This window comes from Coturnix japonica, chromosome 2 (assembly GCF_054131305.1).
Source record: "Coturnix japonica strain WE chromosome 2, WE-NBRP24, whole genome shotgun sequence".
Taxonomy (NCBI): domain Eukaryota; kingdom Metazoa; phylum Chordata; class Aves; order Galliformes; family Phasianidae; genus Coturnix; species Coturnix japonica.
In genome coordinates this window covers 18,305,172-18,321,929 of record NC_140664.1, presented here as the reverse complement: position 1 = coordinate 18,321,929, position 16,758 = coordinate 18,305,172, and the positions used below count along the sequence as shown (strand labels likewise).

Below are 16,758 nucleotides of genomic sequence, written 5' to 3'. Positions count from 1 at the left end.
AATATAAATCGCTTTCACGCCACCCAAGGAATCAACAGTTATTCTTTAATGCCTAATCTAATCCCTCAAAACATCCCACTGCATCTTTTGTTTCGTGCATCTTTACACTTTGCTCCTGAAATAACTGTCTTCATTGCATACCCTGCACAACATGGAGCATGCTGTGAGTGTTTAAATAAGAACATACTGACATTTCCTTATCAAAAGTCACAGGATACAAACCTCCAGGAAGGTATGATTCACTTGCTGTGTCATCCCCATCATCTCCATCTTCATCGTCACGACTTAACAAATTATTTACAGCAAGATTTACATCGAGATTTGTTCGCTGGAGTTCCCGAATGATAATACTTCTGGACTTCCCTTGTAAAACAACTTGTGCCTGTAAGTACAAAGTATAATTGATTACTAACCATGGTCAGTTCTTCCCTAAGATAAGGATGCCCATGTTCCCTAAGATAAGGATGCTTAGTTCTAAAGGAAATCTACCAAAACCAAGAACGTTTCAGAAGTCACTGACGGTACATACATGCAAAGGTTCATTTCTCAGCACCTTGTACCAGATATTCAACTTTCTATCATTTTAATTTAGGCTACCAGACTCCAACCTTGGTGCTGATTTTCCTTATGGGTCACCTTAGGATTTCCTTACTGAAACACTTAATGTCTTAGGCACGGAATAGTACTGAAACAATCCATTTCCAAGAATTCCCTGTATGTCTCTACAGTAGTGTTAAAGTATGACAATCAGCACATTTCTGCATATCAACTGTTTTCCAAAACTATACTACAATCCCTGGCTCTTTGACACAGGGTTCCCTATCCAGTGTCCTTCAATATATAGCCACCTCCTCTGTTTTTCTCATCATTCTGTTCCTAAAAGCCCACCTTCAGCAGTTTCTGAATCTTCTGGGTTTATACTAGAAAAGTACAAACATTAAATAAACCTCCCAAATATTAAACAGAAGCATTCTGGATTCTTCCATAAGCTTTAGGCCCCAGAGCATTTTACAGTTCCAGACTGACTACCTGCAAATGAATGCCAGAAAAGAAGACAAACTTCTGGAAGGTTACAAGCAGTGTGAAGGCAAATACGGAACAACTATTGGATGTTCGCATTGTAAAAACAAGGCAGCAAAGAAAATAGTCTGGTAATAAGAAAAGAAGAAGAAGGGAGGGAGGAAAAGGAAGGAAAGAAAACAATATTTAACAGGGTACAAAGGTAAACTCTGGCTTAATATTTGGTGCCAGAAGTTATTTTGGTATACATCAGAATGTATGTTTTATAGACCAGCTCTGGAGCTCTCCCCCACTAGTCTGTTTTAGATATTTTTGTATTAAAGACAAGGTATGCTTTTTAAATAATAAAATATACAAAGCAAAAAAAAAAAAAAAAAAAAAAGAAAAAAGAAAAAGATGATAGGAATGGAAGCAATGCTAAGACTTTACCAACGGCCACATATTAAAATACAGAACAGAGCAGTGTTGTGTTGGTTTTTTTTATGTAAGGTAGCAAATACATCCACAAGCACTCAAAAAAAAAAAAAAAAAAAGAAAAAGAACCCAACACCTGAATACGAACAATGTAGACAAAACAAAAACCACAGCTTAAAGAAACATCTGGAGGTCACATAACTTGTTGAAAGCAGGGCTAAGTTCAGGGTAACTAACACCTCCAGTATCTTGCTGCCGTGATGACAGAACTCCCAACTTTTACTAGGTTTGCAACTAAAGAAGAGACAGGAAGCCAGTCTGCCACTGGTTAGTTAGAATACATAAACTTAGCTTATGTATTCTAATTGCAGCAGACCAGCAACTTGTCTTGAACTAAGAAATAAATGCACTAATCTGTTGTGCATTTTGAACATATTTTCTTGAAACATGGAGGAAAAAGTAGTTTCAACAAACAACTGTATCATGAATCACACAATATCCATCAGTTTATCCAGGTTGTGGTACATACAGGTAAAAGCAGAATAAATTATACCAGAAAATAATCAGTTGTGTTTAGTTAAAAAAAAAAAATTAAGTGCAGGTTTTCATGAAGAACAATTATTTGTAAGATTAAATAGATTGAATGTTTTCAATTCAAATCTAAAATAGATCACTCTTTTCATTAAAAAAAAACCCACAAAAATCAGCCTGCCCCCTTTCCTTACACTCACTCAAGAAACAACTTTGTTATCTACACACTTGATATAACTTTCAAATATTTGACTTCTTCCAATGAAGAACACGTGACATTCCTCATCAAGACTAAACAGACTACAAACAAACCTTGTCTTAGTGAAAGTTTGGGAAATGAAAATGCAAGCATCCAAACAAAACAAAGTCTGTTATTCATATTACTAGAGAAAGTGAATCTTTTCACTTGTATGCCATTAGCCCTTGGAGAAAGCACAGTACTATTAAAACACTTTCCTGCTCAAGTTGTTGAAAACAAGCTCAGTACCTGTGAAATGAGTTCCTCTGGAATGACTGATGCCGGAATCACTGGTTGTGGTTGACTCCCCAGCAGTCCGGACCCTCTGTCTCGCCCTGTGCGTATAACTCTTGTCTGCCTTCGAGAATCTCGAGCTCCGGCAGATGACCTCCCAGAAGATCCTCCTCCACTTCCACCAACCCCTGAACTCCAGCGACTCCTAGAAGGATTTAGATGTATTTACTTTTATAGCACCATTTCAAGAAATATGGCGTCAGTTTTACTATTAATAATAACTTGTAGACTATCTGAAAAGTACAGGCGATCGACTTCATAGGCAGACTATTAAAGTCTCACAAAACTAATAACAGCACGAGGTTATTTGATAAAGTTTGAATCAGACAAGAAACATAAAGCAGGACTCCAACTGGAAGATGTACTTTTTCCTACTTATAAAGGTTTGGGAATGTTTACACAGATGTCCAGACCTTCCCTAAGCTTCTAAAAGCAACAGTATCAGAAGCATAATATCTAACACTCTACTGTTAACTTTTTACTATAAAAGCACAACAGCAAAGCTTCAAGGTCAGTGGATTGACATAAGGTCTCTATACTCCTATGGCTCTTTAAAACTCAGAGACATGATTCACATTAATAAACTGACTTAAGACTACACTGAAAAAGATCAAGTAACCATCTTGACTGCAAGACAACTCTGTCAGCAGATAGTTCTTTAAATTCACATAGGTTTTCAAGAGATACTCTACTCTATAGCTGATCTCTAGGATCAACTCTACAGCAAAGTACGTAGAAACTGACTGAAAAAGCAACTTTTTCTTCTTAATATTGACTTAATAACACAAGATAAAAGAGCAGTGATTTGTGGAAACAGGCATTTCACTAGCATTATAACTTTCTACTGATCTTAACACCATAGAACTGAGTCAAATGAATCTGCTCTGGAAGAAAGATTAGATCTTTTGTTGTCCTGAAAATCTAAAGAGTCTCTGGTTTGTCTTCATGGTTATTGCACAAATCAACTGTAAAGGGTATTGCATATGGTATTATTGTTATTTTAAATATATATTTATGTATATGTATATTTTTATATATATTCTATATATATATAAAAAGATCTAGCACAGAAAATCTGTCAAGAGAAACATTCTTTGAAACAATATCTAAAATTCACATTAAAACAATATCACCTGTAGATGTGAAAGCTAATTAAATAAAAATAACTAACTTACATTTTGCAGTTTAACTTAGTAACATCCTCTTTCCTTCTTTCAAGACCATACAGAGTAACTCAAGCATCTACCTAAGGTAAGGCCCTTTCATAGGCACAACCACATTTTCAGGATTCTAGTTCTCAAACACACAGACAATAGCTCAGTACAAGACAATAAGCAATACAACGATGGCATCAGCAAAAGACTTATCTCATGACTTAGAAAAGGGCTAAGGGAAGACAAGTCCCTTCTAAACAAAAATTTCCATTTCAACTCTTGGCAGGGAAGATGTAGATTTAAGAAAAGCTCACATATGAGATGTTAATACTTAACTACAGATGCACCTCTCTACCTCAGTGTTGATGACAGTTGAGAGATCTAACAGTTGAAAATATTTATATATATATAATGACTCAAATATCCAAAGTGTGTCCTGTCTCGACAAGTAAGAGGCATCAGAAAACTGTTTTCTTTAAGAATCACACCATACTAGCTAGGTACTGTACTAGCTCAAGTCAAATCAGGTCTGGGGACACCTACTGACTCAGTATGTTGCCATTTACAGGCACTAATTTTAGTGTAACTAAAAGATAATTAAAATGTGGGTGAAACTTGTTCCTTAAAGAAAAAATGACAAGAGACAGGCTTAATTCCTTGAACTCTCTGCAATGTTTAATACACACTCTCCTTTATATAACCTTGGTACAACATCTTCATAAAATTCAACTCCCTTTTGTTTGCAAAGCTCCTTTGTTTTTTTCCCCTCTATCCAGACACCTTTCAAGTAAACTTACATTCACCTGACATACTCTAAATCCCCTGCTATATACCTTTCTTTAGCTTAATAAGTCTGTGCTTTCAAATAGTAATGGAAGAAAAAAAAAAAAAAAAAACAGAAGAACACAATTCTGACCAAAGCTCTCTAAACCTAAAAGATCATTGATGTTGAACTGCAGCCTTCCTGTTCTCACATCTCTCCACTGCCCACAAGAATGACGGCCATCTTCCAAATTCCATGATCTAATTTAAGGACTCAACCATTTCAATGTTTTCAGACTCAGTTTATTATGACAAGCACTCTAATTTAACAGAGCAGTCACAATATCCACTGTCACCCTATGAGTTTGGTGAGTTCTAAAGCACGCACAGGAAGAAATAGGAACCTAAGTACATAGCTTCAAATAATTTTAATGGTTATGGGCGTAAAATGGTTATATATGTAAAAATAAATCTGACACATCCCTGATCTGAGGAAAAATACCTTACATCAGCAGGTTTTTAAATATGACAGTATCAATATGCCTTTACAGCTTAACAAACAAATTTAGATTGAGATGTACGGAAGTTTCACAGAAAGCTGGGGTATGGGGTATCTTTCATGTAACTAATCCTCCAGCAAAACTAGCTTCTGTGGTAACAAATTCATATCAAGGGAAAAGCTGAAGTTCTTTGGCCCCTGTAGCAAGATGTTCATATGCAGAAAGTACAGTTTCTAAAAGCAAATCTCTTTATTATGGTTAGTTACCTTAGAAAAGCATGTTCAACTTCTACAAGTATATAACAAAGAATTCACTGTGATTATGTACAGAAGATTTATTTAAATTGCTATATGGAGGGACACCACCAATTTTAACATTCAACATTAAAAAACTGACCCTGTAGAGTTGATTCAGTACATAGTAAAACTTTAAAGGCCCTGTGTGATAACCTTTTTAAATGTTTCCTTCCTATTAATATGTGTAAAAACCCCAACTAACAAAATGCAGTTTATTACTTAGGGCAGGAATAAGAGAAAGCGTGATAAACTGAGTACATGAGCCCATAAATATATAGAATGAAGACTCTCCCTGCAGAAATGCACTCCTTTTACTTTACAACACAGTCCTATTGGATATCTTGAATTGATTGCATCCCTCTAAAGAAACTGTATTTCACAACGAAGTAACCAAAAGAAACATTCAGAAGAAGACAACACAGCCAAAACAAGTTATTCTCCACACATACACGAAGAATGCTCCATATCCTAAGTACTGAAGGGTCACTTGCATATCTCTCATTTTAACCAAGTCAATAATGTTTATTATACCCTATCTACACAACTGCTGTATAATTAATGATACGTTCCCTGCATACATACTGCATACAATTTATATATGTGTATACACATATACTCAAATATGGAACAAACAGATTGCAGCCTCAATCCTATCAAAACTTACCCAAGGGTGTTGCCTGCCAGTCTGCCCAGAGTTTCAGAACCAGACAGAAACCATGGGGAGTCACTAGTCCTGCCTGGCCTGGATGTCCTTCCTGCCCCTGAGCCACTGCTCAACTTTGAACTGAAAGTAAAAGATGGTAAATCAGTCACAAAACAATCCCAAATGGGTTAAGAACAAAACCTGGAATCCCAGGTCTAAATTCTCAGGGACTTAGTCTGGTAACATACCAGCTTAAGCAACACCCTTGGGGAATAATCCAAACTAATCTAACTGTATATTAAGAGAAAACTGAAGAAAGAAAATGGAAAGAAAGTCTACTAGTTTGTAAGTACACCAGCACAGCTGCAAATACACATTAAGCTAATCAGTGGTTTGAGATAGCCATTGTGTTTTCAGTTGGAATTGGCAATTATAATTTGTACATATTTGCGATTTGTAGACCTGAGCCTGAATTTGCTCCTTCAAGATTAATAAGCATTTTACATCCAAACAGTAACTGTTACATAGTCCTGTTGAGGAGAACTTACCTGGACCTGAAATTAGCAGATCTAGAAAGTAAGCCTTTCCAGATGGAGCCGCTTTCAGATTGGACTCTACATTGGGCTTAACACTTAAAAACAAATTCTTTCATGATGATTATTTTGGGTGAGGTATGTTTCTTTAATTTATAGACATCCTGTCTCACTTGTGTTTTAGAGCCAAATCTAGTGCTTACTCCTACACCAGTTTGTCAAGCTAGGCTGTTTGGCTGCATCACCGTAACAATTATGTATCTATTTGAAGTACCCATTCCAAAGGCAAACAAATATCAAACCAAAACAGCAGTCAAGCTGCTTTTCCGCTTTCAAAAAACATTTAATATAAAGAAAAGAGTTTCTTACCCATCGCTATTATCAGGTTTACCCAATTCCAATCTGTCTGGCTGAACTGAAAAACCAATCCTGCAGACTCTACCATCCTATATTTAAAAACAAGAAAATCAAGTGTCCAAAATTGAAAGGCAAGACAGAGTTATAGGGGGAAAAAAACAAAAAAAGGGAAGCAAAAATAAGTTTTCAGTTGCTGAAGAATGTTTATCTATTTGATGTTTGAAGAATTAGTTTGAACTCTACAGTATCAAATGTGTTATCTGAACAGATTAAGTCATTTACCTCAAGAAGAAATGCAGCATGATTTGGTCCCACCACACACTGTTTAATAGTAGCCTGTTCCAATACATTCAGAGGGGGGTGGCTGAAAATAAAAAGTGAGCATATATAATACTTTTAAACTCCTGAAGTCTGGAAAAAAAACAACAACAAAAACACAACAACCAAAAAAAGCAAACAACAAAAAACAAGTGGCAAATGGAAGGAACAACGTGCAGCAATGGTTGCTGATAACAGCATTCAAGAATGACTAAACATGTGTATCGCTTGAAGCAACTGTGATGTGCTTCCGGTTATTAAGAACAGAAAATGCAGAACAAAATGTTAAAAGATGACAGACTTCTCATTTGATTTGATCACTAATAAGCAGTAAGTGCCACACTTCAAGAGTCACTTGATAAAGCAGGTATTTAATAATTTAGTATGTCAGAACTGAAAATCTAACATATGTACCTTAATAAGAATTCTTTTACATAAGGCATTTCTGAACTTCAGCACAAGTACTGAAGCTCTCAGGCTACAGATACAATACAGGCTTAATTCTTGTTGGAAATATCGTATTTTTACAGCATCATGTAATATACCTTACCTGTTTAAATTATATTTGTTCAGCTTCTCTGATACTTCCCTTAACCTAAAAAAAAAAAAAAAGAAAAAAAAAAGAAATGAAGTTGTTAGACATAGCTGCAATTAAGCTTAATATAAATGCTACTCACTGCTCGGATCCTACACCAGAAATGACAATACTCGGTTTCAAATTAAGACTTTGTTTTGAATGCTTTTTGTTTTAGAGTGTTACCGCTCTACCTATTACCTTGCCATAGAACCCACGTTCTCGCACATTTTGTTATCTTTTACAAGTCACTATGAGAATAGTGCTCTGTTACAGTCATCTATAACTTCACACACAAGCACTAGCTCTAGATACGTTTATGTTTCCTTCTACTGAGTTTCAATACAGTATCCCACAGCAGATATCAATTCCCCTTGCTAAGGAATCCAAGTACATGGCACGTCAGAGCTAAACCGTGACAGTAAGCTCCCCAGAACTGAATGGACAGGAAAGTACAACCAGCATCAAAAGGGAGAAACAAAAAGATGTGATGAGTAGAAAAAATAACTCAGAAAATTCATCTTCTTATTTGGGATTGTTAAAACTATCACATTTATTAAAAAGGAAACTGCTTCCAAAAGAACCTCCAACTCACTTGTATGGTACCTCACCAAGATGGAAGACAAGAAGCTGAAAAGTTGCTCAATCCACAGCCAGTAGTAGAGCATCCCAAAATAGAAACCAACACGGTAATTCCTACCCTTACCACTGACCTAGAAAAGATTCTCTCTTGGCAGCAAAGATGCTCTCCTAATACCAGGTAGGTATTTCAGGTAGATCTTGGGCTTCTGCCTTCACACAAGAGATCTGAAAGAGCCCTTGCAGAGCTTCCAAACTCAGCTAGAGTATTTGCATTATAGAAACTAAAAAACATTCTAAAAAATTAATAAAATAAAATCAAGAGATTAAGCCTGTTAAAAAAAAAAAAAAAAAGTCTTCCTAATGAAATGGAAAATCCTGTCTTCTTCGTTGTGTTTATTTTAATGCCAAGATTGGTTATCAAGTAACCAACTCCACAGTACCTGGGGGGAGGATGGAGAGGAGAAGGAAACAACATGTCTGTTAGAGAAACAAAATAACACACGCTGATAGAACCAGCTTTACACCCAATACAAGCACAAAATGGAAGCACCCCAGTAAAAGGGGAGCAAGGCAGGAGGCAAACACTGGCAGCCACGCTCTGCTGTCCCAGCCAAGCTGTTGCTCTGTAAGGGAGCACTGGCAGCATCCCGACTACCAGCCACAGCTCCTGCACACAGACAAGGTATAAGATCCTGTGGAGGCCATGTACAAAAGGTGAACACTGAACATGAACTTCATATTCCACCTGTGTAGAAGGTACCCTATTCAAGTGATGAATTACTGCAGGATACTGAATGAAGTCCTAAAGATGAATGGCACATAGTCCACAAACACCACTACAAAGTCCTATACACAAGCAGGGATGTAATGTAATGTATGGCTAGATAAACATCCTTGAGGTTTCATGTCTTAAGCATATCACCAGGAGTTTCCAAGGAATGCTGGACTGGGTTTCCATTAGCATTCCTCCTCTTGGCAAGCAGGAATGGGAAAACCACCTGTAAGTTCACAGCACTGCCTGAAGAAAAGCTGGCAGCACATAAAGTAATGCGTCGCTGGGAACAGTTATTAACGGACTACCTGCAACATCGAGCTTCTGTATCTGAGCTTTATGTCATGACTATAGTGAGACACTTATCCAATTTGCAAAGAATCATCTTCACCCTTTTTTAACTTGTTAAAAAAAAAGGGATAGGGAAAACAGTCAGCAAGGTAAAAGCTGCATGCTCTGTGAGGCTGTCAGTAATGCCAGTCTGAAGAGAACATCGACCTGCAACAAGCCAAGATCAAAAGAGAGCTGATGTGACTCGGAGAGGTTGCTGACAACACCTCAGGTGAGAGAGCAGAGGAGGTTATAAGCTACAATACTGAAAGTATTACACTTGCACATACCACCTCATCTGTTATGCAGCTGCTGTAACAGACCTGAACCACGAGGACTTGAATTTGATACAGAACATCACCGAGTTCAAAAAATATAAAATACAAAAGCCCCGACCAAACCAAAAGCCAGAAGGAGGTCAGTGCTCTGTCCCTGCAGGGACTCGCCTCAGCCCTGTGCTGCCACTGGGGTCTGTGCCAACCACAGTCACAGCACCACAACCTCCTGAAAGGTAAGTACAAAACAACCACGTTGGACGTTCTGTGCAGAGAACATGTTTGTGCAATTAAAATTCTACATCATTTCCCACCAACTGCTTCCTGCAGCAATCCATTAGTCTGCATGCAGAGCTGCTGGGTATTGTGCTACAGAGCCTCTGCAGGACAAATCCTAAGTGCAGCGTTAAGATGGGGTTAACTGTAATGGTGAGATTCCATCATCTCCACTGATGGTGCTCTGGAAGCAGAAACAGAGGCAGAGATGATTTAATCAATTCTTGCATTAAGGAATGCCAACACCGAGACCTTTTATTCAATCTTTCTTATCTCTTATCTCCGATACGAACATCCAAAGAGGTTAAGCCTTACAAAGCAAAATCTCATTAAAGGCAGTTAAGCCATTTCAAAGGATAAAGGCGGAAGCACCATGTGTTTGGCTCTCAAGCAGATTTTTGGAGAAACACACCGGACAAAATGGTAACATCAATGGCTTCTGTGTTAAGATGCACATTCTCTAAATAGCCCAGGCAAAACTGATGCAAAATCAGTTATGAAGACAAGCAGTCAGCCCACCCCAGCCACATCTGGATTTCCTATATTTCAGTTTGAGCAGCTACAACCTCCAGCTTCTCCAAACTGATGAGAAGAGAAAGGAACTACACTGACATCAAGCAACTCAAAAGGCTCCAGGTCAGGACCACAGGAGCTCAGCCTTCACATGGATGGGGCACTTTATGGAACAGGCTGCCCAGGGAGGTTGTGGATGCCCCGTCCTTGGAGGTGTTCAAGACCAGGTTGGACGGGGCCCTGGGCAACCTGATCTAGTAAATGTGTATGTTTGGTGGCCCTGCCAGGAAGGGGGGGTGGAACTACATGATCCTTGAGGTCCCTTCCAACCCGGGTCATTCTGTGATTCTGTGAATTAAACAATTTCCACTATCTCCAAGATGAACTTCTTTACTAAAGCAAAGGAAGCACCTTTTCATTTTTCTCTGTCACTCTAGCCTAAATTTGTAAACATCAACTGGATATTTAAAGAACACACTGTAAAACTCACTGAAGTAAAATGACCCAAACATGGGATTTAAATACAGAGGAGTAAAGATGTTCACACACTGCACATCTCCAGAAAGAAGAAAGTCTTTCTGCACTCTGCAGTAACACTGTGGAGTCCCAGACACAGCATCAAAGGATTCTCTTTGCCTTATTCCTGAAGTTGTTCCTTTGCAGCATTACACTATAGGTGAAATCCCTCCACAACAAACTCGGCCTTCAGAAATGCACAGCTCAACACAGCCCCTTTTCTGCATTGCCAGTAAGCAGATTCTCTCTTCTCCACCCGTACTGCAGGCACAGCACTCCGGGTGCTTCCCCTCAGAGCAGCCAGCATTCTGGCTTCTCTACAAGAGCTCTTGAAGCAGCACAGTGTGTACCTCCTCCATCACATCTGGCCTACAGCCATCCTATTTCAGGTCACAGCTTCACTCGATACAGCTGCAGTGCTGCAAGAGAAGCAGGCAGCCACCAGCCGCAGCAGGAAACCCTCACTACCCCATACACCCAATGCAGGGTGGGCAATCCCCAACACAAGGCCTGTCCCCACAATATGGCTCACATCACTGGAATGCTTCACCAAGGACCTTTAAATCCCTGCTGTAAAGATGGATACAGTTCACCAAAGTCAGCAAACTGCGTCAGTGTCTTTTGGTAGCAGGGAGGGCTGCAAGTAGTGATGCTTTAAGTGAGGTCAAAGCTGAACAGAAAGATCTTCGTATCTTCACTGAAGGTCAGGCAATGCCTCTGCTCACTCAAGACGCTTTAAAACGAGCTTAAAACAAAATATTAAAACCTATAAATTCTCTTCTCATTTTCCCCTTTCCTTTCTTGAAGAACTTCTTGGTACTTACCAGAAAGAAAAAGATGTAGCTCTGATCATTTCCACAGCTGATAGAGAACAGCAAAAAGACACAGATTCCTTACAGTGGTGAGAGCCTCCAGCCTTCATGCAATCATCTGCTGAGTTACACTACTGCTGCCACAAACTCAGTTGGCAGACCTCACGGCTGGCAACACACCAACACTGAGAGTTGGTAGCTCCAACACAGTCGGCTTCCAAAATAGCGTTAATCGTCTGAGTGTTTTTGGGTTTTATTCCACATTCTTTATTAAAATGTCCTAATGTAAAGTTAAATATCAGAAACACGGGGGATCAAGGCTATTTTGAAGCATGTTTTCTGGCAACAGGTTAGTGACTGGCTCACTGAAAAAGAGCTACCCAAATTTCATCTCTTTTTGGAAACACACAATGTGAGGAGTCTCCAAGAGACACCTTATGGTGTAACATAACAGACTTGGGACTACAAAAATAGCCACCGAGCACGTCTGTGCTGCACAGAAGGGGCAAGCTCCGTACCTTGGTATGGGCACAACTTCTGTCAAACGTAACAAAAGATCTTGAAATCGATACAAAACAGCTCTTTTTCCAGATCCTCTAGCCACTGTAACCAGGCCTTGGCCCCACTTGCTCTGGGACGCACAGATGCCCACTAACTGCGGTCTTCTATGTGCATTAATCAAAACCAAGCCCAGACAGGACTCCACTGAATTCAAGCATAAAACAACCAACTGAAAAGCACACGTAGTTTTTCTACGTGATTTTCTTTTCCTTAAAGTTGCTGTTGAGCTGATGCAGGGAGAGACAGAATATTTTTACATAGAATATATTGTAAAATTAGCTACCAAGACAGCAGACAGTGTAATCGACAGGCTGAGGGAGCTGGGCTTGTTCAGCCTAAAGAAGAGAAGGTTGCGGGGTGACCTCATTGCAGCCTTTCAATACCTGAAGGGAACCTACACCCAGGAGGGGAGTAAACTCTTCAAAAGGGCTGACAATAGCAGGACACGGGGAAATGGTTTTAAGTTAAAAGAGGGAAGATTTAGGTTGGATGTTAGGGGGAAGTTCTTCACTAGGAGAGTGGTTAGGCCCTGGAACAGGCTGCCCAGGGAGGTTGTGGATGCCCCGTCCTTGGAGGTGTACAAGACCAGGTTGGACGGGGCCCTGGGCAACCTGATCTAGTAAAGGTGTATGTTTGGTGGCCCTGCCAGGCAGGGGGGTTGGAACTACATGATCCTTGAGGTCCCTTCCAACCCGGGTCATTCTATGTGATTCTGTGTAATCACCACAGTGGAAAGGACTCCGAAGCCCCCTCCCCATTATCAAACACATGCCACATTCTATTTGGTTTAGTTCAAGAACAGCTACCCAGAAGTGTTACAGTACAGTCAGAGCACACTGCAGAGCTTGCCGTGCTCCAGTACGTCTTCAGTTGCTTTATCCAAGAATTAAGTAACTTCTTACATAACTGCTGGGTACTCCATCACATTTATCTACTCGAACTTCAGAAAGTTTAAGGAAAAAAAAGGTATTATGCACATTAATTAAACCCATGTGGCTTAATTATATATTTATGATATATCTCCTTTGAGTTTCCACAAAGCATACTCCTGCAAGATTTAATAAACACACTCACTGTACTAGAATTGCCTTGGAAAAATGCAATTGATCACTGATTTTAACCTTTACAAAGTAATTAGAACATAGACGTTGACTGATAGCTTAGATTTCTCAGAATTCAAGTGTTTCTCTGACAGCTCTGACATACGCTGCCATCCCTAAAATACAGCTATCAAGATGTTATCCCATTAATCCTTATTTCTTCATTGGTAGAATCAAGAAAAATGCCCGAACTGCACAGATAAGTTGAGAAGGGAACAAAAAAAGCCGGCCATGTTTGTGTCTCAACTGCTATTTTCCTGAATTCCTCGTGACTGGTCACTACTCTCATCCCAGATCACATTCACGGTGCAGTTTCACATTACAGTAGCCAAAATAAACTTGCTGCTTTCAAAATGGAAGGAACACAATCTTGTTTCCTCTTCCCCCGCTCTTCACTCCCATTCTCCCTTCTGCAGCGCTTTCCAAAATCCTCCCCTTTAGTCCACCTACCCTGACGTGCACCCACTCAGGAGTTATACTCACCAATCCATGAAACTGTGCTTACCGTGCAGTTTACTACTAAGACTGCGGGATCAGACACACAGCTGATGGAACTTGAGAGGTAAGACAAACAAATGCTTCCCATTCTGTGAGGGCAGTTACTTTGATTTACACATTCTCATCAAAGTTCCAGCAAGGACATTCAGAGCCAGTCACACCTGCACTCAAATGGAACAGCCTTTGGGTGCAGCACAAATTACAGACACAAAAGGACCCTTACTCCCTTTTTAGGGGAGTAAACTCTTCAAAAGGGCTGACAATAGCAGGTTAAAAGAGGGAAGATTTAGGTTGGATGTTAGGGGGAAGTTCTTCACTAGGAGAGTGGTTAGGCCCTGGAACAGGCTGCCCAGGGAGGTTGTGGATGCCCCGTCCTTGGAGGTGTTCAAGACCAGGTTGGACGGGGCCCTGGGCAACCTGATCTAGTAAATGTGTATGTTTGGTGGCCCTGCCAGGCAGGGGGGTTGGAACTACATGATCCTTGAGGTCACTTCCAACCCTGGTCATTCTGTGACCCTGGCAAAGCAAAGTCCAAACAGGCACCACAGTCTATGTGTAAGTAACCTCAGACAATCAGCCAGGTAGCAAAGGATGCTCACAGGAAGAGTGAGAGCAGATAGTGAGAAATTGGCCTTGGAAGTTATGAAATATATATACGTGCAACTTATTTAAGCTGTTTAAGCAACAGAAGTTCCATTAGGCACAGTGCAGAATAAACCACATTCCTATTTACCAACTAATTTAGAGCGCGGCTGCCCAAAGATAAGTCAGATCTACAAGGAAAAAGAAACAAAAACGCCTCGTGCATTTAAGAAAGTGAAGAAAGAACATGCAGGCTGGATTTCCACTGAACCTACTCTGCCTCATAGACGAAGATGATGGTAAACTGAAGAACATGCTCAAGTTCCCAAATTACTATCTTTAAGCAACACTGAAATCAAGAGATCAAACCTGATTACCCCGTTTCCTGCTGTATGAACCACACCAGTGGTACAAACCTAAAACCTGGCAATAATAACACCATGACAGCCCTGCCATACCCTCACTCCAGTCTAGAAGTCAGTTCAGAGAGGTCAGCACATCACCAGTCACTGAAGCTCTCCAAGCTCTCCAATACCTCGTGGAATTCCAGCACCACATTAGCGATGTTTCCCCACAAACAAACACACCTATTTCTGTTTGAGGTAAGCTAATTTCACTTGTGCTACATTAGATTAGGAAGCAGTTTAAAGCACATCAAAATAAACCACTGTTTGGAGCTCGAGTAATTACACAAGGCTGCAGTACTGCAGCCACCCCCCCCCCCCCCTTGGGCAAGAGGTCTCCCCCTGTAGGCCTGAGGACACAGAAGATGGAGCTCTGGACTACACACACGTGGAACATTCCCTCTCCTAAAAGCGTGTGGGGCCAGGACACAGCTCCTCATCCCTGCTGGCTCCCTGCACAGAGCCACACCACACCCTGTCCCAGCTCCTTCCAGCAACATCTGCTTGGGATTTTTAACCGATTTGCTCATCAGTGTACACAGAGGGGGTAAGAAAGTCTGCTGGAGCAGCAGCCCATATATCCATTCATCACTTGCCCGTTACTTGGATAGGATGCCATGAAGATGATTAGGGGGCTGGAGCACCTCCCCTATGAAGACAGGCTGAGGGAGCTGGGCTTGTTCAGCCTAGAGAAAAAAAGGCTGCAGGGTGACCTCATTGCAGCCTTTCAATACCTGAAGGGAACTTAGACCCAGGAGGGGAGTAAACTCTTCGAAAGGGCTGATAATAGCAGGACACGGGGAAATGGTTTGAAGTTAAAAGAGGGAAGATTTAGGTTGGATGTTAGGAGGAAGTTCTTCACTAGGAGAGTGGTTAGGCCCTGGAACAGGCTGCCCAGGGAGGCTGTGGATGCCCCGTCCTTGGAGGTGTTCAAGGCCAGGTTGGACGGGGCCCTGGGCAACCTGATCTAGTAAAGGTGTATGTTTGGTGGCCCTGCCAGGCAGGGGGGTTGGAACTACATGATCCTTGAGGTCCCTTCCAACCCAGGTCATTCTGGGATTCTGTGGGTACCCAAGCAAGGAGATACACAGGCACAGGCTGAAGGAATACCTCTTGCCAGGTACCTTTTCCACGGAAGATGACTGTCAGAGCGTATAAACAACAGGGACTGGGTAAATTTAGAATGCAAGTTCGTTTCTCAATTTAGACACGGCCCAAATTAAGTAATGTTCAAATAATAGAAAAAGGTACTGAATGTATTAAGGGAGAATAAACTCACTTAGAAGCAAGAGACTTTCTTCCCCCAAAGCTGACTGTGCATAAATACCCGCAGAAGCCCAGAATGAGCTTTCTCAGTCCCATTACTGACTTCAAAGAGCTTACTGTGAGAAAACCTTCTACACACCACTCACCTTACATTCCGAATACCCTGTTTAACTAAATTCATTAGGTCTCATCTTCACAGGGGAGAAAAAAGCCCATTAACCATGCGTCAATAACCACTTGAGAAATGGCATCTTACCCTCTTCTTTATGCTGGAACTTGAATGGCTCAGCCGATGAGACTTTTTTTATTATAAAGTAAAAGCAAAGGCAAAGCCCTGAGACAAATCCTATTCTTAACGGGAGATCGCATTCAGAAAACCACAAAGCCTAATGCAAGGTGAGAGACTCCCCTTTTCACACAGCAGCAAGTTCAGATGCTCCTGTGAGGTTTCATAACAGCCAAGAAACGGTTATTCATCACCATTACCCCCATTTCCTACCCTAACATTAAATTAAAAAAGAAGAAAAAGAACAAAACCCAACATTAACTAACACTCGCTATCCATCCATCTGTGCGCCAGGCTTCCTTTACAAAGTGCAAAGTCCCCAACCCTGAAACATACATGGAACAGGTGGAT

The 16,758-nt window shown here is 40.6% G+C and overlaps 1 protein-coding gene across 26 annotated transcripts in view; it reads right to left on the bottom strand.

Moving 5' to 3' along the window:
- Positions 1-16,758, bottom strand: part of UBR5 (ubiquitin protein ligase E3 component n-recognin 5) — a 69,517-nt gene that overhangs the window by 49,107 nt on the left and 3,652 nt on the right. For 22 of the 26 annotated variants that reach the window (XM_085537101.1, XM_085537112.1, XM_085537113.1 and 19 more), the window contains exons 2-7: positions 7,611-7,655; positions 7,025-7,106; positions 6,755-6,831; positions 5,874-5,993; positions 2,453-2,642; positions 223-382 (exon numbers count right to left, since the gene is read on the bottom strand). In XM_085537101.1, coding sequence (XP_085393227.1) covers positions 223-382; positions 2,453-2,642; positions 5,874-5,993; positions 6,755-6,831; positions 7,025-7,106; positions 7,611-7,655 — 674 coding nt within the window. The remainder of the gene's footprint in view (positions 1-222; positions 383-2,452; positions 2,643-5,873; positions 5,994-6,754; positions 6,832-7,024; positions 7,107-7,610; positions 7,656-16,758) is intronic. The other 4 variants (XM_085537109.1, XM_085537110.1, XM_085537111.1 and 1 more) reach the window with 1 other exon arrangement.